The sequence below is a fragment of the Geospiza fortis genome, unplaced genomic scaffold, assembly GCF_000277835.1.
Source record: "Geospiza fortis unplaced genomic scaffold, GeoFor_1.0 scaffold403, whole genome shotgun sequence".
Lineage (NCBI taxonomy): Eukaryota > Metazoa > Chordata > Aves > Passeriformes > Thraupidae > Geospiza > Geospiza fortis.
This window is the reverse complement of record NW_005054336.1, coordinates 3247862-3270487: the sequence shown is the minus strand read 5'-3', so window position 1 is coordinate 3270487 and position 22626 is coordinate 3247862. Positions and strand designations below refer to the sequence as shown.

At 38.9% G+C, this 22626-nt stretch overlaps 1 protein-coding gene across 3 annotated transcripts in view; it reads left to right on the top strand.

The window, feature by feature from the left end:
* BCAR3 (BCAR3 adaptor protein, NSP family member) overlaps positions 1-22626 on the top strand; it is a 63292-nt gene that overhangs the window by 29873 nt on the left and 10793 nt on the right. For all 3 annotated transcript variants that reach the window (XM_005422079.3, XM_031057893.1, XM_031057892.1), the window contains one exon: positions 22015-22143. In XM_005422079.3, coding sequence (XP_005422136.1) covers positions 22015-22143 — 129 coding nt within the window. The remainder of the gene's footprint in view (positions 1-22014; positions 22144-22626) is intronic.

The window sequence follows — 22626 nt, the reverse complement described above, 5'->3', positions numbered from 1 at the left end:
TTAGTTATTAAAACTTTGATGTTGAGGAGGAAAGCCTGGGGAAAAGAGACTTATAAGGGAGAACACAAGGGTTACCAATGCCTTCTCTTCCCCTTCCTTTTTCAGTTTTTCCTGGCTATATCCCTACCTTTAGTGAACTTTGAGTTTGGATCCTAGTTGAGTGTTTTTACAACAGGAATTCTAGACAAGAAATCTCAAACTACAACTTTGAAAAATATGCAGATATTGCTTTCTTATAACTCCCCAAAACATTTTTTGTCTGTAAAAATCTGGGTTGCTAATAAAACTGCTTCTTAAAATGTGTTCTTACACAGAAATCAGTCATTCTTAAATAAAGGAGGGCTTTCATCAGTTACCTCTAACTTCTTTTTATCAGTTAACCTTAACTGTAAAAATTGTGGGTGAATTCATACCAACAGGATTTTGGATTCCCTTTGCTGGCTTTGGTTTTAGCAAGTATGTGTTCACTGTTTTCTGTAAGTTACGGTATGGTAATGGTTATAAATTTTCCAGATCCTCAAATACATTATGGTGGCAGGTATAGACTTAAACTGCTGAGCCCTAACCTTCTCAAGCAAAAAAAACAGATTTCTGCAGCAATGTTTATACCACCATTACTATTTGCACAAGTCTCTTTGGTGTGTAATCCGTACTTACGTAGTTTGAGCTAGCAGGTAGGCTTTGACAGATGTTGCTTAAGTGGTAAAAAAATACCTTAAAATGAAAAAGAGATAGTAAGAGAAGAGGGAGAAAACAGAAAATTTGTATTTTCTAATGCATAAGAAAATATAGTTAGTGTTGTCTCTCAACAGAGAAGTGTTGATTTACTGAATGAAAACACATATAAACTTGAGTATGAAGCATGTGTGATGTATCGCTCATACAAAAAAACTCACACTGGAACTAATTGTACGTGGTAATTGTGACGTCTTGATACTGATTCTTGTTTCTGTCATGTTGCTATTCAGGCTGGAAAGAGAAGAGAGATTTTGGATTAATTTGCCTTGAAAGACTTACATTATCATGAAAGCAATTCGTGGCATAAATTTGTGTTAGGGTAGTTTGGCTGCTGGCACTTCTACCCAAGAGTTACAGTCCCAAGCAAATTGTACCGTGTCAGAGCCCTGAGGGCACTGATTGTTCTCAGGTGTCCTGGCCAGCCTCACTTGGGATTTCACACACACCCACTTTATCGGGCTGCACAGTCATACCTACTCTTCTTCAAGACAAACAGCTAGTTTTAAACTAGCTAGATTTAAAAAGCGGTTTTACAGAAAGACCTGGGCTCAGACCAGTGTGCTGGTTTTAGTTGTGTGCTGGTTCACAGTGAGAACATCATCATGTCTGTTGTGGCCATAGTGACTACAAGCAGATAGACTGATGGTAAACTTCAGAGCTGAGTGTAGCACTTTGCTTTTTAACAGACCTTTCCTTGCTGAAATCAGGTGACTGAAAGTAGAAGAAATAAATCCTTGTATTCAGAAATACTCTGAACAGAGGAAAGGCAAAATAAGTTGTTTTTTCCTGCTGTTTTATTCTGTTCAAGATGCAAGACAGAAAATACTGATCATATTTTTTTAAGAGAATGTTCTCTATAGATGAACTGTGGTTTCTAATTCTTTAAATTACATTGCTCACAAGGTGCAGTTTACTACGTCTTGAATATTGATGTATTAGTTCATTCAGTATATAAAGAGAGCTAATTATGCAAAAGCAGGTTGTAAGGGAGGATGAAAAATGTACTGATTTGCTGGAGTCTGAGTATACTGAAGTGTCCATATGGCTTCAACTCTTCCTTTGTATTCACAGTGCTGCTGAAACCATGGTCACAGTTAAATGGCTCTTTCAAAAAAACCCTTTTATGGTAGAAGTGAAAACAGGCCAGACTGCTTTGATTAAGGCTGCTACCCAATTCATGAAAGAGATTCAGGGACACAATAGCACGTTGTACATTCTGTGAGATTTTTACAAGTTTTATGAACCAAATAATAGATCCATTGGTAACCTCTGCAGGTTCTTCCCACACCCTGAGTCTACACATCCACAGAACAGATTCCTGCAGTAAGGGAGAAAGAATCAAGTGCTGGCAGATTAGAGTGTGTCAGAGAGCTTTTTGTGAGTCATTTTGATGAAATTCATGTGAACCAAAGATAGCTTTCTGTCCCATTCCTATTCACTAGAAATACTTCAGGATCTTTTTATAGAAATCTGTGCTGTAATCATTGAAGCTGTATCAGGGTGAAAAGAAAAAAAAAGAGAGATTTCTCTCATCCTATCAGGGAAACCTTTCAAGCATTTCCTCTGGAAATAGTGCTTGATAATTACAGAAATACATATCAGCAGTGAGTTGATAAATATTATTATGGCCTGAAGTACTGGAGTTATATTTTATTCCATTAGTGGAAAATGTGCAAAATTTATGTCTGCTCAGCATGGTCATGAGGGAAGTTTATATTTAGATTCAGACTGGAAAAAACTGTTGCTACTTTAAGGAAGTTCCAGCTGCAGAAAAAGAGTTTCTTGTGGAATTCCGTTGAAGGATTCCTATTTGTCTCAGCCCCACAGTATTAATTTTTTTCCCTATTTTTACTCTTCCTTGATTTTGTTAGAAAGCAAACTGTGATAGAAATTACTGTCATTCATCACGGATTTGGTTAGTGCAACTGAAAATAAAATTCTGATGACATTCCAGTGTGTTATCATTATCTCTAGCTTTGCAAAATAGGACAGTATTTTGTGGATTTAATTCAGCTTCAAGGGACTTAGATCAAGTTATGAGATATATTGATGCAGTTTGTATTGTTAACTGCACAAATTCATAATATTGTGGATGCCAATCCAATATAGGCATGGGTGTTTGACTCACAATTCTACTGCTGAAGATACTATGGTAAGAGGGTGGTCAAAAGAAAAGTTTATATGTGTGTATGTAAGTTTAGGGAAGTTTAGGAAAAAATGTGTGTCAGCATGACAAGTAGCCACAGTTTGGGAAATAATTTTTCCTGATGACAGTGAAATTTCCTTGCAAGCAGCCTTTTTTTAGACATGGAAATATATCAGAGAAATCCCCACCTCAGTGGAACCCTTGCCAAGTGCAGTTCATTGCTCTCTGCTGTGTGTCACATCCTGCAGAGACTTGCCTGCTGAGATACGAGCTGGGGCTTGTGAGCAGAGCGTTTGTTGGGTTTCTGCCTTGGCTGACAGCCTTAAGTAACAGAGCTGGAGGAATGCCTGCACGAAGGCACCACATGATCAGGAGGTTGTTTTTGAGTCTCTAGGGTGGTTTGAGGACTTCTTTTCCACACATTTTGCGACTTCAGCAAGGACAACAGTATCCCAGCAGGTGTAGCTATCGGATGGAATGTGGCTTTTTGAGAGAGAAGCAGTATGCCCATGTGGCCAACTTGGACTTTACACATCTCTGTCACTATGGATTTGTCATCTGACTCAGAGATCATCAGTGATGTCAGTAAGGCTTCAGACAGACACATTTCCTCTTTTTTTATGTTTCTCTGCATAGCAGGAACAGAAGCTTCACCAACACTCCATAGCAGTTGCTTCTTGTATGTAAGCTGCGTGATTAAGAAATAAAATATTGTCTTCAAGCCAACCCAATGTTAAATGCATGTAATTTTTGGTCTCAATGAAACCTTCAGTTTGGTTTTTGAAGGGTGGTCGCTGGTTGTGCACTGCCCTCTGCTGGAAAAGAAACACTTGACAGGATATTTTTAATCGAGTCATGGTTATTCAAATCACATTTTGTAATAATTTCTTGGTAACTCTCATAGGAACCTGACTGTTGGAAATTGGTTGCTTTTTCTCAAGAGGCACAGAATCGGAGGGGGGGTGTGGGGTTGTGTAGATTTTTCCCCTCCTCCCTGTCATTATGTAATAGAAGTAGGTCCTAGAGGGAAGTTGACAATCTTTTTTTTTTGTCAGAGTGTCCCTGAGATTGTCAGAATAGATGTTCTGAGGGCAGCTATTTCTTTAAGTATGTATGATAATTGTTCCTAAAACAATTTAATCAGCCCAGGAAAAAAAAAATTTAACTCCAAATGAACAGGAAATCTTGCCCTGTTCATTTGGAGTTAAAGAAAACGTATCTTATTTGATATAATGCAGTTATTCATTAATTGGTGGTGTAATATAACGCCCAAGTTTCAGTATTTTCTCATGTTGAATTTTGTTTGACCAACAGGCTGGTCTCTGAAAATAAGACTGAGTCAGCAGTTCTGTAATGTGTTGGCTGCAAAGTGATGAATAAAATGTAAGCTGTGCTTGCAGTAAATTATGCAGGAAGTATGATTCTGTAGCTCTGCAAGACAGTGTACTTTCAGTCTACTGTCCTAGTTCATGTTTCCCTAGAGCATGAAACCCCAAGTTAGCCTGTTCCTGTTAGGAGCTATTTGCTCTTTCCCAGCCCCCAATTCCTGAACGGCCTGGCTAGCTCTAAGAGCTGGGGTTTTCTGTGGTTGGTGGGGTTTGTGGGTTCTCTTGGTTGGTTGAGGTGTTGGGGTTTTGTGGATGAGGGGTGAGGGAAGTTAGTGTACTGTGAGAAGGAATATTTTCTTTCTGAATGATAATCCTTATATTAATTGAGTCAAGTGGATGGTGGCTTTCTAATTATTCTGGCCTTCATTATGAAATCTTTTAGCAGTACATTCCCCTCTTCTGATGCTGAAATGGAGTTTAAGGTATTTTGCTTATGGAAGCATCTTCTGTAATGCTGAGGGTGCTTTAGTAAATATAAAATGTTGATAATTCTTAGAGCAGCGAGCATCCTCTCTGTGTATGTTAATGGTTAATCTTACATGTTATCTTACCATGGATTTGACCCAGTTCATGTCTGTATTCTACTTCTGTTATTACTCATTAACTCTCAAGTGATGTCTGGTCTAGAGTCCTCAAAAACCACTACATGCACTGATATTTGAGCTGAAAACTATAAAATTACTTTGCTCTAATTTCCTTGGCACCAATAGTAACACTGGTGGGAGTAGCTACTTAGTTGAACTTGTCAATGCCTTTGTTAGAGGATCAGTGACTACTATCAGGTCTTACTTACAGATGAGAAACATAAGCGGGAAAGTTCTGAATCTGAAACATGGGATAGAAGTCCTGGGGTACAAAAAATGGGTCTTATTTTATCTCTAGTGATCTTGGGAAACTTGTTTTTAAACTAATTACCTGTTTTCTCCACAATATTAATCCCAGTGGCTCTCAAATGCTGTTATCACAGAATGGTTTGGGTTAGCAGGGACCTCAGAAGAAATCTAGTTACAATCCCCTGCCTTGTGCAGGGGCACCTCTCACTAGACCAGATTTCTCAGGGCCCCATCCCCCCTGGCCTTTTGATAATATTCCCAACTCAAAATGTCCATGTCAGTGAAAGCAAATGTGGGTACGTGGTGATGTGCATTTATTTTCCAAAGAAATAGGGGATAAAAGTGGGCTGGTTTATAGCTTTCATCTTTTTGAAGATGGACTAATAGCAAAAGCTCTCAGCTGTTTATATTTAACTCCATGCAACACCTTACTGTTGATTTTTCAGTGTCTGTAAGCTCATGAGCCACAAGGGGGAGTGAGAATATAATGTGTGGAGAGCAGATGATGACGATGATGAATTTTTTTCATTAAGCCTTTTGGGTCTCTTAGTGATAAAGCCTAGAGAGGTAAAGCTCCTCATCTCTCAGAGCTGTGTTTACAGATAATAATTAGAATAAGACTGGTCCATTGTGTGTGTCTGTCTTGCCTGTTTTTGGAGATGCACTGAGATACAGTTTAGCCTGCAGAGAGGGCAGCAGGAGGAGCATTGTGGGGTTTCAGTTGGGATGTCATCTACTGCTGTGTGCTGGCAAAGGACCAGGCTGGCCTGACATTTTTGTATGTCGGATATTTGTAGAAAATAAACATCTGCACAAATAATGGAGCATAATGTTATGTTGCTTGTCTAGAATACCTAGAGGTCATTTGCCTCCATGTCCTCAAATCCTTTTGTTAGTAAAACACTGAAAGATTTTTGAAAAGCCAAGCTCTGACAGAGCCCAAGTGACTTGTAAGTTTTCTTTCTGAGTGCTGCACATCCAAAATATACATCCTCTGTATAAAAGGGCTATTTTAGGCTATTCAGGAGTTTTAGATAATTAGCTGATATTTTAAAGGTGTCTGCTTACCCTGGAGAAGTAACACATTTTTTTCATCTTTCCATTATACTTAGAATTGGTTTAAATCTCACACAAACAAGCACTTTACTCTGACAGGACTGGGGAGACTTTCAAATACAGAAGTCTGAAGTTAACAATTGTCTTAATGCCTTATTTTTATATGCAAGACAGCTCTGGTATGCTGGCCAGCAAAGCTAGTTAGACTAATGGCAGCTAAGTCAGCAGGAAAGAGAAGAAGGTATTACCCATATTAAACTGTGAACTAATTCTGAAAGAAAAGGAAATTCATGCCTTTTCATAATTTTTTTTCCCAGTCCAAGGAACAAATTGAAGGAATAATAGGTGGGATGTTACAAAATTATTTCATGTTTGTACGTGGGTTGGCAGACAGTAGGTGGAGCTCAAGAATACTTATGCTAGTTTTTGGTAGGCTCAATTAAACCTGCTGGTGGATTCATAGGGAAGTGTCTAGCAGGAAAGACAGACTTACTGCCAGATTACTTTGAAAAAAATTTGATCTTTTATTACTAAAACATATGAATCTCAAAGGCATTTGGATGTCTTAAAGTGCAAATTAAGACCTAGTAGGAAGCTCATAAGCAGGTTGGGCATTTATTTCTTGTACCTGCAGACCTGAGTTTTTATACAAGGCAGATTTTCAAAGAGATTTATTCAAGCAGCAGTGTAAACTAAATAGATGCAAATTCTGTTTTCTCACTATTCCTGTACAACTGCAGCTTATTTCTGAGACTGCCTCACGGAACTGCAATAGAAAGGAGGAAGAAATTAAGCTGACCTCTCCCACACCACACCTCGCAATGCAAACAGGGGTAATTACAGCTGCAGCTCTATCTGTTGGTTTATGACCAGAAGCTGCACCAACAGCAGCATGCAGGAAGTGAGGTTATCTCAGAGAACATGGAAGAGTCAGTTTGGTTAAGAATTGAGACAGGAATGGTAGGACATGAGCTGGTAGATGGGACTTTATGTGCCTGTAGACCTTTGAGTTAGGAACAGATAAAAAGCCTTCTGACAGTGTTGTCATCCCCTTTCTTCCACTTATTCTACACTTTAATAAGTGTTCAGCTGTAAAGTTGGGCACTACCTGTATATGGAGGCATCTGCCCCCAGAGCTTTGTTAGAGGCAACATGCCATATCTGCAGGACTTACTGCTAAAACCAACTGGGAGTGGGCATTGTGAAGATGCTTGCATGGACAAATTATTTATCAGTTGTCCTGTTTCCTGACTTTTTCTTGCATTAAAAAGAACAACTAATTATGGCAAAAACTCTTACGTATTAAATGAAAAATGTTTCAACTGGGGATTTAAGTTACTTTATTTTCTTTGTTTTTTTCCTTTCAAATTTCTGTACAAATTGTGTACTCCTGTTGTACTTTCCTACAAGCCCAGAGCTGCCATTTTGTAGCCATAGGCACTCTGACCATAGGTCATGCCCTGTGTAATGGGGACGTGTCCGTGGGACGTCACTCATTCAGCAGCAGTGCTCAGGGCTGGATCTAATCAGATTTGTGCTCTTGACCCTTGTACAGTGCTTCTTTCATTTACAGCTGGCTTCCTGCCTGCATTGTTTACTTCCATTTAGTGCAGTGAAATGTAAAGCATTACATGTGTTTCACTGAATATTGTTAGGCTGATTTGAATGCTTAAATGAATAGAGCATTGCAAAGCAAAGTGGCTAGCCAACAATTCCCTCATCTAATTTAGTCTGAAATGATTTCTCTTTCTCTAATATGAAATCACAAATCATGATCATTCTGTGTGTGAATTCTAAGCACTCTCATGACCATGACTGATATTTGGTTCAAAATAACCTCTTGTAGCTCTGGAGATTGTTTTGGTAACTTTAGACTGCTTGTGAGTTTTCTAGCATTTATATTCTCAAGGAGTGTGGTTACTTTACTTGAACCACTTAAAATCTTGAAGCCACTTTGGTTTTTTTTCTTGTTTGACCAGTAGGATTAAAGCAGCTTAAGAAGGTTCCCCCTGAGCAGGTTCACACTATCCTGGGTGAGCACCTCAAACTCCTGCATATGCAATGTGCTGTGAGCAAGCTGGACACAGTTTAGGTGTGTCAAGGGAACACTGGGTAATTTAAACTAGACCATGAAACTATCCTAAATAACTTCAGAGGCTTTGTAATAACAGATGGGGTTAGCAGAGACTCCTTAATTTCTCTTCCTAATGGGCTATTAGGAGCTCAACACAGAATACATGTTCAAGTGTCCTTGAACTGGCCATGGATTTTCTGAACTTAAAAATCCTTTCTTTTTAAGCTTGGTTCTCAAAGTTATGAAACATAATCTAACCAACCATCCACAGAAACGATGAAGGGATTATTAGATAATTTAAGAGTCTAGAAAGAATCTTTGAAAACTAAGAAATAAAGCTGATTGTTGACCTCTGACCATCAATAGATGACTTAGCAAAAGGATTGTATTTGATGTTTCTAAGGTACAATAAACAGGTTTGTTTCTCATGTGCAGAGTCCAAGAACCCAAAGTACCAGCAAAAAATTGAAGGCCAGGGGAGTGAATATATGACTAAGCCATTCTTTGTTTCTCTGAGTCAATATTTTAAAATGTAAATCCTTAGCTATGTATGAAGCATGATTGGAGCAGCCTGAAGACTATCCTCAGTCATGATAGCCATCAGTGCAGGACATACCATACTGTCACTCAGAGATTTCTCACATACTCTTTGAGATTCCTTCCTGTAATATTAATTTTCGTACTTCTGTATCACAGTGTCTTGCAAAGGTTGTCATCCATTCATTGAGCTATCTAGGCAGAAGTCATACTAACCTTAATAAATAGAAAAATCCCTTTAGTTTAATTTTTAAACCATTTAAAATTTACTGTTTAAATAAAGTATTCTTTTTCCTATCAGTTACACTGTTGATAAAAAGCATCAGCAGCTGCTGTATGGAATTGTACAGTATTTGCTTTTCATTATTTCTGGCATTCTCTCAACATACATAATTTTTGATTCTTTATTTCATTGCAGACAGGAAATAAGGAACTGGCAGTTCCAATCCTCCTTTTTTTGAAAAATTGGGGGCTTTTATTCTTGATGATGGATGAGAACCTTTGTTCAAATTTCAGTGTACGGTTTACACACTGATAGGACATAGTATTGCTGTCCTTTTTTTTCCCAACCCCATAGAGGATTTGTTTTTGGAACTTCTAATTCTTTTCAGAGCAGAAGTGATCCACCTTATTTGCACTGCTAAGTCAGCTGTTTCTGCTGCCATAATAGCTAAGTCATCCTCATAGCCCTTCTTGTCGCCTACTGTTCGCATTGCTTGTCTTGATAATTTCTGTTCTTGGTCTTGCAAGTGAAACCTTAGTGTGTGATATTAATACTGTCTTGCCAGCATTGTGAAGCAAAAACACCTTGACTCATGCAGTCTTCAATTTAATTTACCTTTTTATCATCCCTCCCTCCTGCCCTTCCAGTTTTAAAATTGGATTAGGGTGTTACTATGAGAACACTTGATTAATATTTTTAAAAATACAGTCCTTTATGAGATGTCCTGCCACAGTACCAGAAGATTTCAGTCAAGAAACAGGCATCACAGTTGAGGCTTTTTTGTTTGAAGTTTTGCAGGGTATCTTTTAATCTTTTTTCTCTGGCTGCTTACTAAAGCAATCCTGTGGAGTTCCTCGAAGTGGAAAAATAACTCAAAGTAAATTAAAATACGCTGCAGCACAGTGCGAAAAGAAAAGGACGGTACTTTCACATTCCTGTTATATTATCTACTCATTCATTGTTTGAGTTGGTCATAAAGTACTCTTTAGCAGGATTTCATCTTCAAAGTCAGTATTTTCAGCTTCTTTTCTGGCCACTCTTTTTTCTTGCCAGCTTTATTACTTTGCAGTCCATTTAATGTTCTGTTCTTTTACTCCTACCTTGTTTTCCTTTTCTCAGAAGAGTCTCTGGCATAACATCTCCTACACGTGGCCAAGTAGTCTGGCTGCCTTTCTGAGCATTCTGGGCATGGTGCTGCACCTGGTGGTAGGTACCTGCAAACCTTCCATGATCAGATAGGTGAGAGAACTTTACACATCACACTTCCATTTCCTTGTTATCAACACTGAGGTTTCCTCTTCTTTTTAGATAGGCATTCCATCATATTTTCCTTGAAAGGCAGTGCACGTTTTATGTCTTTTCTCAGTGCTGCTGCTTGGTTTGTGCACCAGTTCCTGTTGCTGGATGCAGGCACTGAGGGCACTTCCCATTGTTCAGTCAGTGTGGGAAGGAAGTACTCTGTTATTAGGTGAGAGCTACCTTGCAAGTAATACCTGAGGCTATCAATAAGTATTTAATATGTGTCCTCCTAATTATGTCATATACTTGTTGCTGATGAAAAATACAAGTAACTATTCATTTTAACCACTCCTTGGGATTAATTTATTCCTAATCCAAGATCTAGAATATCTGTGACTTCCATAATTTTTGGTACCACCCCAGTAATAATTGGTTTATCTCTTCAAAGTTTCTAGTTCTTAAGTGTTACAGGCTGTCTTGTACTCCTCAATCCAGTCCATTGGTTTCCTTTCACCAGATCTGTTAACTAGGCTGCTATGGAGGTCATGTCTCGTCTCTTACAGTTGTAATTACCCGAGTTGTTTGCCTCTTTTTTGCCCTGGTGCTTGAGAGAGCCTTGAGGTATGTCAGGCAGATTCTTTGCTGATGAGTAGTTTGCTGACTGGTCAGTAGGCTATGGACTGTGCTGTCCAGGAGAATGGAATCACAGGCATAAATAAAACTGCTGCTTTTTATTTTGTTGTAGTGCTTACTTCTACTTTGCCACGTCAGACATGTTTGTGAATTCAGTTCTTTCTTTCTCAAGCAGTTTGCATAATGCCATGGGACTATCACCAAAATAAAGCTGTCCACTGAGAGTTTTAAATACTGAAGGTACCTTGGTTACCTGACAGTGATACTGACAATGTTTACAGGGTTGGTTTCTTGCAACGTTTTTCAAGGACTCTATGCCAGAAGCTTCCTAATTAAAAATAAACAGATTTACCATTTTCCCTGGTTACCGAGGCTCAGTTCTTACAGTTGTCAAACAGTAATCAACTGCTTTTCCTCTTTTTTTTTTTTTTCTTTTATATGTGTATAAATGATGATGCAGGCAGAAATGTTGCATGATTGAGCTGGAGCAACTGATTAAGCCTTTCTCAGCACTGGGAGACAGTCAGGTACTGTAACTCATCAAGAAGGGAAGTTTGGCTTGTCTGATGCCTTAAACGCATCTCTGAGGCAGGGGGTTGCCAAGCTAGAGGAGTAGGATTTCACTGGTGAGTGGAACAGATCACATGAGGATTCTGGCACTCTCTGTATGGCATGCTGGAAGCCAGCAGTCCCTGAATTGATGGGATCAGCTTCAGCTGTGGGAAGTGTCCCAGACTGATACCTGAGTAGGGGGTGTAGCAGCACCGGTAGGCAGTGGTGACACTGAAGAGCTGAACCTCAGAGCACTGCTAGTAGTGACTGTTTATCTTCAGTCTGGAGGAACCACAGGCAGCAGAACTGAAAATGCCAAAGGATTATAATGTTTTTCAAATGCTGATTGCAGCACTTTGCTGCTTTTATCATCGTAAGTCTATTATCAGAGTCAAGGTAGGTGCTCTTTTCCAACTGCAGTGTGCTAGTCAGTAACCTTTCCGTTTTTGTTTACAAGTGGTTTTTTTATACCACGGTTGGGTACAGAGTGTTTCTCTTTTAAGGAACACCTTTACAATTCACTGTTGTCTCAGAGAGAAGCTTGAACAACTTGCAGTTTTGTGAGTCTGAAGCTGGCTGTCTTTATGTTTAGGGACTAATTAAAAATGCCCTATAAGGAACTTGCTGGGGAGGATTTTAGCAAATTTTCAAGTTTTCAGAGTTTAAGTGATCAGACCATTTGGTTCCCTAACTTTTTTCACCTATATAAGGAAAACACAGGCAATTGTGTTCAGGATTGCAGGTGTTTCTTAAATGCTTCAGACAATTTTAGATTTGTCCTTATATTTTTTAATTGCAAGATACACAAAGTCATAAACTCCTAGGAAGGTTTGGGTTGGAATGAGTCTTTGAAGGTCATCTAGTCCAATCCTCCTGCCATGGGCAGGGATATAATTTACTTTATGCAAAAATGCTCCATATGCGCTGTAAGTACAGAAAAGCCTTTATAATAATTTTGAGTCACAATAACAGAAGTGTCTAAGGGACTTGGGAATTGTTGTCATGTGGGGCATCTGACTACTTTTGATGACCTGTTACACTTTTAAATCTTTTAATTTAAGATTAACATGTGAATTATTCTTTAACACCATGGAGCACTTGCAGTGAGGAAGGATATGAAGGTTGCTGTCTTCTGGCCATGGCTTTCAGACTTTGATGGAAGCACTCAAAAGTTGGGAACAGCTGTCCCCTTCTCTTACCTTCAGTGATTTGGCCTTATAACTGTCCATTTCTGAAAGTGGGGTGTGGGGCTCAGTCTTTTGGGCATTCTGAAAAAATTATTCTGGTCAGATTGACTTCTTCTCACTGAGACAGATGTCAGCAATTATCATCACAATAGAATGCTAAAGATGCTCTATTGTGCTGTAATTGATTTTCATTCTTGTTTTAAGGCTTAATTCTCCAGTTCTAGAACTTCTAAAATGACGTTAGGGTTTATTGTTGGCTGTCACAGCAGTTAGAAAACTTGTTCTTGACCATGCAGATGCCCTTTATTTAACTTGGCATGAACTTCTAATACCTAAAATAACGGTGCTGTTGTCATGGCAACTTTCCATTTAGTCTAATCCATATAGTCTCTAGAGAAACTGAAATATTAATAGTGTTTGCTGTATGGAGGGTGAAAAATAAAACCTTTTATGTAGAAACAAATTACAGTTGGGATCTTTCAAAAATAATGTTCTATTTAAAGAGATTTGCAGCATTTAAAATAGATTTGAATGCATGTGTTCCAGTATGCAGATTTAGCAATAGTTAAATTCGATGAACTGCTATTTGAAGAAGTTTGGATGGTAGGGAACTGGGGTGCATTTGCTGAAGAGAAAGTGGCTGTAGGTATAGAAACAGCCGGTGGTCAAATCAAGTAAGGTCTAAAACTTGGGGCCCAGTGGTATGGATTCTGTGAAATGCTAAAGAGCCTAGGATGATGTGAACAATAAAATAGTAGAAAATAAAGTCATCAGTTTTTAAATTTTTTATTATTTTCTTTTAATCTTTTAAGAAATCAAGCAAAATCAGTTTGTGTAATTAGATGAAGTTAATACTTGGTTTTAATAGTAATTACAAGTGTCATGAAATACCAAATTGATCCATAAATAAACATGCTGAAGTTGTCAACTACCCCTGAGAGATTCAGACAATTTTCTGCATTGTGCTAAATTTATTGTGTTACCCAATTTAATTGAAAGCAGTATGTGGCCAATCTCAGAGATGCCTTGTTGTGTCCCACCAAAGCACAGGAAGCAGTACAGCACTTGAGCACTCAGTGTGTGAAACTGAGGTCTCAACAGCAGATATTTGGTTTATTTTCCCATGCATTAATAGAAAAGATAATGATCAGTACAGAACATCTGAACTTGGATCAACTCATTATTGAGTCATGACGTGCCAGTACCTTTAATGATCCCATTTGGTTTTTTATAGCTTCTACATTGAGGGAAAATAGAGAAACTTCAAGGCAAGGGGGCTCCTGTTTGTGTTTAAAAAAGAAGTGAAGAGAAAATACTAAATTGTGACTTGTGCCACTTTCATACCAAAATATTTTTCTTTAAATTTGGATTTTTTGGAAGAGGAGAAATAAATTAGGACTAAATCAGTGATAACTGGTGACTTAAAAATGTGGAGGTCTAAATGAAATCAACTTTGCCACAAGACAGGGTTTTTTTAGTACTAGTCAGTATGGTTGTCATGATCAGAGGGGGAAGGGCCTTGAAATTCAAGTCTTTTCATTCTTAATTCCCTGCTATGATTCACCCTCAGCTGAAGCTGCACAAAAGGGGAAAGCCACTCCAGTTCTCAGAACTGCCAAGTGCTAGAACTTGCAGCAGGCTGATGTAGCACATCAGTGAGTAATGCACTAAGGCTGTGAATGTGACATGAGTAAGAAGCCTTTTATAAGCAGCTCCTTACTCTAGTGCCATGTTTTATCTTGGGTGAATTGCAAACGTTTTTTATAGATAGTAGATCTTAATTAATATTTTTTCAGTGTGCAGTGATCTAAATCTGTTCACTGGCATCCTCAGGCTTCATATATCCAGTTTCAGCATGTGTGTGGAGGCAGTTGGGTTTGATAACACGTGAGTTACATGGAATCGCCACTCAGCATTATCAGTCTGCCTTTCAGTGTTAGATTTGTTATTGTTGGAGAGGGGCAGATGTGAAAAGACTGCTCAAAATTATGTGAAATTTTGTATAGCTCCCCAAGCTTTGATTTCCCATTGTCTTGTTGCTGAGTTTGAGTTTTGATGAATCTTACATTATAAAATTCTTTTCAATTTCCCATGGTAATTTTATAATTTCACTGCAGTAGAAGTTTGATTATCTTCTAGCATAAATATGTAGATAGCACAGGGTCCACTGGTGCTCTGTTAGTGACTTCTGTTTGATGGGAATGGGCATATTTTTCAGTAGATATTTATGCATTTAATTTCTTGGTGCTACCTATTATTTAGGTATGTCTATAATTTACATTTGGAAATGCAAATCTCAAGGGTCACTGAGTGGGGAATTGTGATTTGACTAACACCAAACTCAAGATTTCTCAGGGTCTGCATTCCAGAAATGAAGCTCTCCTAGCTCTGAATGTGGTTACATAGAAATGTGAAGATTTGTTATAAGTGTGGTGGTGTACTGGAAAATGGTTGTTGAATCCACTAGAATGAAGTTTTCCCATTACCTTCACTTAACATTAAACTGATCTTTGCACAAAAGGGCTTTTTTTAGTTCCCTCATTCTAAATAAGTATCTTCCTTATTAGTTGTCATGGTTTGAGCCCAGCTGGCAGCTGTGCACCAAGCAGCCAGTCACTTGCCCCACCCTGGCAGAATGGAGAGGAGAATCAAAACTAAACCTTCTAGGTTGACAAAAGAACAGTTTTTTAATCGAAATGAAGTAAAACATCATAATACTAGTAAATAATAATAATGAAAGAAGAAAAAGACCCAAATGATGCACAATACAGTTGTTCACCACCCGCTGACTGATGTCAGACCCTGTCCCTGGACTCCTATCAGCCCTGCTTCCAGGTAATTCCTCATTTTATATACTGGGCATGATGTTCTGTGGTGTGCAATATCCCTTCGGCCAGTCCAGGTCAGCTGTCATGTCTGTGCTCCCTCCCCTGTGCTCCCTCCCAGCTTTTTGTGCACCTCCTCACTGGCGCAGTGTGAGACACAAAGTCAGTCCTTAGCTTAGGATAAACATGACTTAGCAACAATCAAAACATCAGTGTGTTATCAACATTGTTCTCATACTGAATCCAAAACACTGCACTGTACCAGCTACTGAGGAGAAATTAACTCTGTAACAGCCAAAACCAGAAAAAATTAGCTGCCTTCCTGTGAACACAGGCAACTTCTGTTGCTCATAGCAGCAGAGTGACAGCATGCACATGATGGAGTTTATTTGATTTTTAAAGAGCCATTGCAGTCCTGGGGAAAGTTTTCATGATAATTTATCTTTTCATCAGTAACTCAGAAGCTGTCACCAGTTACCTGAAGAAGTATGCAGGAATCTGGTGGCTTCAAAATTGCTATTCTCCTGTATTAATTCATCTCTCTGAGTAAATCACCCATTCTGTACCTCGTCTTACTTAACACAGCACTTGCTGTAGTCCTGTGTAAACTTTGTGCCCCCTGGAAGGTTACAGAAAGCTGCCTCTGTGAAGAATGTTCCAGCAGCTATGGTTCAATTTCCAGTCAGAAAATGGATTCCTGTGTTTAGAAATTCCCTTTTTCCAGTTAGTTCTGTCTCAAACAAAAGCTATTCAGAAATCACTGTCTGTTTTTGTTTTGTGAGGCCTTGGCCAATGATGCTGCTTTTCTGTACAGGAGGAAATAAGACTGACAAGAATGTTTTTGAGCAATATTGGAGCATTTGGTTCTACATGTAAATGCTCAGTGCAAGTGTGTTGTGTTTGGTGGCCAGTTAGTAGAGTTATAAGTGAAATTATACACATTGTACTCATTATAAATTCGTGTAATTGTATATTTTTAAATGCTTGTATTTGTAGTGGCAGATAGGCAGTCTGGTTAGGATCACAAGGGCGCAGGATTAAAGACTGAAAGGATCTCTGCAGCCAGTGAATTATATATTGATCCAGAATTGGAACTTCGACAATAAAATATGAATTTTCTGTATTAACAAGCTGACAGCTCTCTAGTGGCTTGGAATTAGAGAAATTTCATTCTTTTTCACTTTTCCAGATGTTCTTGGTATCCAGTATATGTGTGTCCTCTCCTTTCCTGTTTCATATGTTTGTCTTCCCTCTTAGTGTTTCCTGTTCTTGCCCCAGCGTCCCCTTCATATTTTCTGTTGATTGGTCTTTCTGTTAAATCATCCACTTGGCTAAAAGCTATGTAAATCTCACAAAATTTAAGTTGTTCATTAATCACAAAGTTTCTCCCATCTCCTCATTTGTTTGGAAGCTCTGTAGGACCTAGTGATTTTATCCAGTCAGAAAGTCACAGTTCAGCATTTAAGGTGTACTTAAGCAAACATAGCAGGCCTCCAGTGTTGGAGAAAAGAGGGATTGATGAGAAATTTTAAATATGTCTGGTTTAGATGGATTCAGTACATTTATTAAAACTTTAAACCAAGTACTACAATTTTGGGAAAGGCATGGACTTGACTTTCTTCGTCAGACCACACTTTAGTTTTCACAAAGCTGTTCTCATTTATCCCTAATAACCATTTCTTTTTCTTTTTTTCCTGAAACTTTCAAGGCAACAGGAAATCAGGTGGTTCCAAGGCTGCCTGTTGGGCTCATTTAACTGTCACCTGGCAGAGCTGTGTAAAGCACCAGGAAGTAATTGAGATTGGATGGGAATGTGGCCCCCTCTAGTCTTGTACCTGTAACAGACCTTGGCTGTGCTTTGCGTAAATAATGCTTTGCCAGAGGGATACAGAGAGAGATGATGTGAATTTTGGCTTCATCTGAGCTGAATGAGGGGCTCTAGCATGACAGATTTTGGACCACTTCCAAACAATGTCTAAAATTAAAAGCCTCTCCCTCATAATTCAAATTGGTTTAGGAAAAAAAAAAAAGAAGAAGAAGAAAAAGAAAAAAAATCCACAACTAAGCAAAAACCCTTAAACACGTAAATTATAAATAAATTAATTAACCAAATACATCATCACCTTAGAGAGGAATTAATTAATATCAATTAATATCAATACAGAAATAATTGTGGGACTACTCTTTGTTTACTACCAACCTCATACAGTAGATTATTCAGCACAGTCTAATCTGAAAGATCCCACTGGGATGGTTCACACAGAAGCTTGGTATAGTGAGTTGCCTTCAAAGAGTGCCAAACACTCACAAGAAAGTAACCCCTTGGATGCATAAGCAGCAGATTATTGTGAGAAATTCCCATTAAAATACATTGACAAATTTCAGAGGCACAGCATATTGTGGTAAGTAAATAAAGTCCTCTTCAAATTTACCCTAAATGAGTTCATAGTTTGATGTTTTATTTCCTTAAACTTTGATATTTTCTAGGTTTTGGTATGCTAGATTAACATTTACCTGGGGAAAAAAAAGTGAAATAATATGTAACATTAAGGATAGCTTGTTACATCCATAAGCACAGTCTGCTATTAGATTAGTGGCTCTGAAGTAGAAATCCTTTGTGAAATATAATAAACTACCAAGGAGTTTCTTAGTTTATAACTTTTGACTGAAATTTTTTCCCTTTTTCTAACGTCTTGGCTCTCTATGTTTTCCACAGTGTATGTAAGTAGGCTTGAGGGCTTTAGCCAGAGCGTGATAATATTGTATTACTAGGTAGTTATGTATTTTTATTTCAAGGACCTGTTCACAAAACAGGTCTGGTCACAAAAGCTCAGCATGGCAGAAATATCTTAAAATAGCACCAGGACTGGAAACAATGCAACTAAAATGTGAACAAACAGTTCTGGAAAGCACACACGGGGTGTTCTTTGTAGGCCAGCAAAAGCATCTGTATTTGAAAACAGTGGCTGCTGACTTGATTTGCTTTTTTATTCCAGGGATATCTGACAGGGTTTTCACTATTAAAGATCTCAAAGTATTTAAACTGGAAGCTTCCCTGTGTTCTTCAACTATGTTTTGTTGCAAAATACATGGAAGTCTTTCGTTTTCCCCTAGATTATTTTTAGATTTCTTTTTACCATCCACTTCCCTACCTAGTTATAGATATAAATTCAGCTTTCTTTCTGTCATTGAATAGGAGCCAACCAAGTGTCTTAGGCAAGCAATTAAAACAAGGAGATAGTACTAAGTGAAGTTTGTCACTGTGAAGTTAGTGCAAATTTACAGCCTACCATTGCTGCCCATTAACTCTTGGGTGCTGTTGGGAAATGAGGCTGAAGCATCTGCATCATGCTGTGCAGAATAAGTCACCTTTTCTTTTGAAAGAAAGCCCACTGGCATAGCTAATAATTGCTGTAAGCCTACCCTCTTCTTTATTTCCAGGCTCACATGCTTGCACAGACTGTGCCTGGAGTGATTTTTGAGTCTTGCATGATGTGGAGTTCGGTGTCTGCAGAGATTCTTGCAGAGCAGAGGCCTTGGGTGTAGAGTGTAGCATAGGAAGGTGTTGGCTGCTGAGACTACAGGCAGTTCATCAGTCACCATTGTCCTTTAGTAGGTTCTGTAAGAAATCACTCTCAGTGAACAAAAAACTGTCCAGGAAGACATGCTGTTACTGAACTTGCTTACCTAGGCAGTTTTCCCCTTGTGTATGCTGGGATTTGTGCTAGCCACTGGAGTTCTGTCACTAAGTTCTGAGTTTCACAAAGATTATTTAATCATGTTTTCTTCATCTCAGGAGATGTCTGACCTCTCTGGCAATCAGAGTATATTCCATGTGGTAGGTGATGGTGGAGAGGGTTTTTAACGAACCAATAATTATGAATGTTAACAATTCAGTTCGTTTGGATTCCTTAAATGTTTTTCTTGATGTGTTGTTAGATGTAGTTCAAGTTCAATATATGTTTCATTAACTTCATTTGAGTAGTGAAAAATCCATTCAACCACCAGAAGAAACGTTAGGTTTCTGTGTTGTATTTGTAATTAATGTATATCTCTAAGTGGATCATCCTGATGTTTTCAAGATAGTTCATGTCAATACCATGGATGAAACTAGTCCATTTCATCCTATGTAGGTCTTTGGTTCTTCATCCTATAGGTCTTTTTGTTGGCTAACAGTATAACTCTCCTAAAGCTAATTCAGTTATTGCCTTTGTATCCCATAGTCTGTTCTATTTTCAGTAGCTCTGCCTACCACTGAGATACAGTGAGATGCTTTTGGAAAGATGGTAACAATTTCTGTAGTAACTTTGGGTTCTTTAACATCTCTATTGAGTCAAAAGCATCTTTTGAAACCTTAAATACAATTCACATTAAAGTAGTAGCTCCTGTCAGAAGATCAGCAAAATGCGCGGCTCTGACTTTAAGATCTTGTTACACCATTGCAGCTGGATGTTTTTGTTTACCCTGGAGGGGGTATTTTAAAACTTCCCCAGCCACTTCCTTGTGCAGTCAGGGGAAAAGGTGCTTTTGAAAAGCCTCAGCTCAGTTTGTGTGCTCTTCACTCTACCTACAGCTTGTGTAGATGCTACAGTACTTGCTATCATTCTCTAAGATGTGGTAGTGAAAGGGCTGTTAATTTTAGAATCATTGCCAGTCAGCTTTAAATGGGCTCCCAGCCATTTGAGTTGGGAAATACAAGTGATAGGTGTGTGCCAGAGGTCCTTCACCTGTGCTGGTCTGATAGGTCACAAGGGTTTGGAGTGGAGGAGGCATTTTTGGCCTTCCCTGGCTATGTTTTGACACTTGAATATGCTTTTGGACGTCAGTCCTCACCAAGCCTCTTCTGTGGCTCCTTGTACATCCAGTAACTTCACCTCTTCATGTTGTACATGGGTTTATGAATGAGCCCTTTCAGTGATGGTCTTCTTTCTCTAGTGGCATGGTTTCTTTCTGCACAGTCAGAAGCTTGGAAGAAGTTGATGCAAAACCTTAATGTACAAAAGCACAAAGAATTTGCTCCTTGATGAAAGTGCTTGTCCGTTTTGAACCAGATGTGTAGGGACAAATAACACCCTATTCTGGTTCACAGAAGGGAAGCTAAAGTGAAAAGTGATTCTTTACCAGCTTGTTTTTATCTTCTGCCTTTCTATGTTAGCTACTAGTGTTTGCCTTAGAGAAGCCTTAGTTTTCTCTGAGAAAAGTAGAGAGAAGAGGACAATTTATCTCAGAATTTCTCTGGGCTCCCAGCATGTTTAAATTATCTTGACAGCAGGATGCCTCCTCTGGCATTATTCCACTGAAAATCTGCTGTCTGGTAATCTGTTGTAATTCAGTCTGCCTGAAATTGCAGAGAAGGTCGTTGAAAGAAGTGTTAAATGTGTGCCACCTGCTCCCACAGTTAGGTGCTGTGAGTATTCACTGTGAAGAAGGAATTCGTGGGCAAGCCTTCCCAGCTCTTTTTTAAATAATGCATGTGTTCCTCATTTGAATCAGTGTGTCAGTTAAAGGAACCCATGAGCTTTGGCTCATATCCAGACCTAAGAAAAAAATCCATAATGCATGGGAGCAAAATGCTGCATTTTTCTGGAGGGCCTCTCTCTCTCTCTTTATCCCTCTCTTTTTTTTTTTTAATGGTCTTTCTCTGAAGAGAGGGTATACTCTGATTCTTTGATCAGTGTTGAACATGTTCTCAGGCTTTTGAAATTTTCAGCACAACAAAGATGGGCTGGAGTCCCAGCCCTTGGAGAATGAAAGGAAGTTCAAAGTACTTCCCTCCTCTGAGTGCTTATGAAAGAGAATGTGGCTACTCCAGAGAAGATCCTGCACCTCACTGTTAGCAACACTGCATCCATAAGGATTAGCCAGCCAGAGTGGGCCAGCATGAAAGCTGCGCTCCAAAAAGAGAAGACAGAAATTTTCCAGAAAATGCATAGTAGCTGTATAGTGGTGATGTAGATACCTTCAAGCAAAACTCATGCCTTTTGTGCTAAGGGGCAACAAGAGCTTTTGTCCTTCAGGAAGGGAACATCTTGGATGTGCAGATTTAATGACCATTAGGAGTAAGCCTTTTAAGATTGAAATTTTACTTTGGCAAATTGGTTCTTTGGCAACAGAAATATTGAACAACTAAATGTGTCCAGCTTAGCCTGTCTTGATGCATTTGGAATGTTCTTAACTAGATGGGTTCAAAGGGGGGTGCTAGAAAAGAATCTGAATTTAAAATGGAAGTTTAGACAGGAGGAAGAATAGTGGAGCAGGGCATTTGGGTCCAGCTCCATTTTTTTGGAATTAGTTAGAGTTCTTATTGAAAAGAGGAAGTAAGAGAAGTGACTTTGTAGGTGTGTCACTATGAGTTTGGTGCACAGGCAGAACACTGTGCTCCGTTCCGCGCGGTGTAGAACAATCACACGTTATCTCACACAATGCTGGGCTTTGCAAACACAGCCTGGAGAGCCAAGCCAAGCCAGCCTGCTGAAAAGCAGCACCTGCATTCCAGTGCAGGTCATATGATGGAAGTCATAACCCAGGTAAAATGTTAATCACTAAACTTGGCACAGTTGAAGCTTTTAATCTTTTATTGCAGTTTTCTAGGGAGAGGCAAGTTATGGACAACAGCCCGGAAAAGCTGAAGAAGGAGTTGGAGGAAGAGCTGCAGCTGAGCAGTGAAGACTTGCGCAGCCATGCCTGGTACCATGGACGCATTCCCCGGCAGGTACGTGCTCTTTGCTCTGCCAAGTGTGCTCTGAGCTTCTGCAGACTAGCAGAATCTCACTGATGTGCTCTACACATCCCTGAATTAATTTAGTAGGAACATAAAGCCTATTAGTATGAAAGCTATGGTATTTAACACAGCTTGGATAAAATGAGGCAGAGGAAGGATTTAGGGCGCAGAAATTGGTGGGAAATAGATACATATCAGGATTTTTGTGCACTGAATAAATCTGGAAATGGAATTTTAGCTTTGTATAAGAAAACTATGAGCACATATTGTTTAGAGAACACTGACATTAATTTGTTCCAGTATTCTTAATGAAAGGTAAAATGTTTATTTTCTTTCTTGTGCTTGGAACTTGGGGGAGAGGAAGAAAGAACTGCAGCAAAATCAGTTCAATCACTTACATTTTGATCCTTACAAACGCAGTTACAGACACGGTGAGGCTGAGGTTGGGTCGGAGCTTCCAGAGCCGCTGGAGCT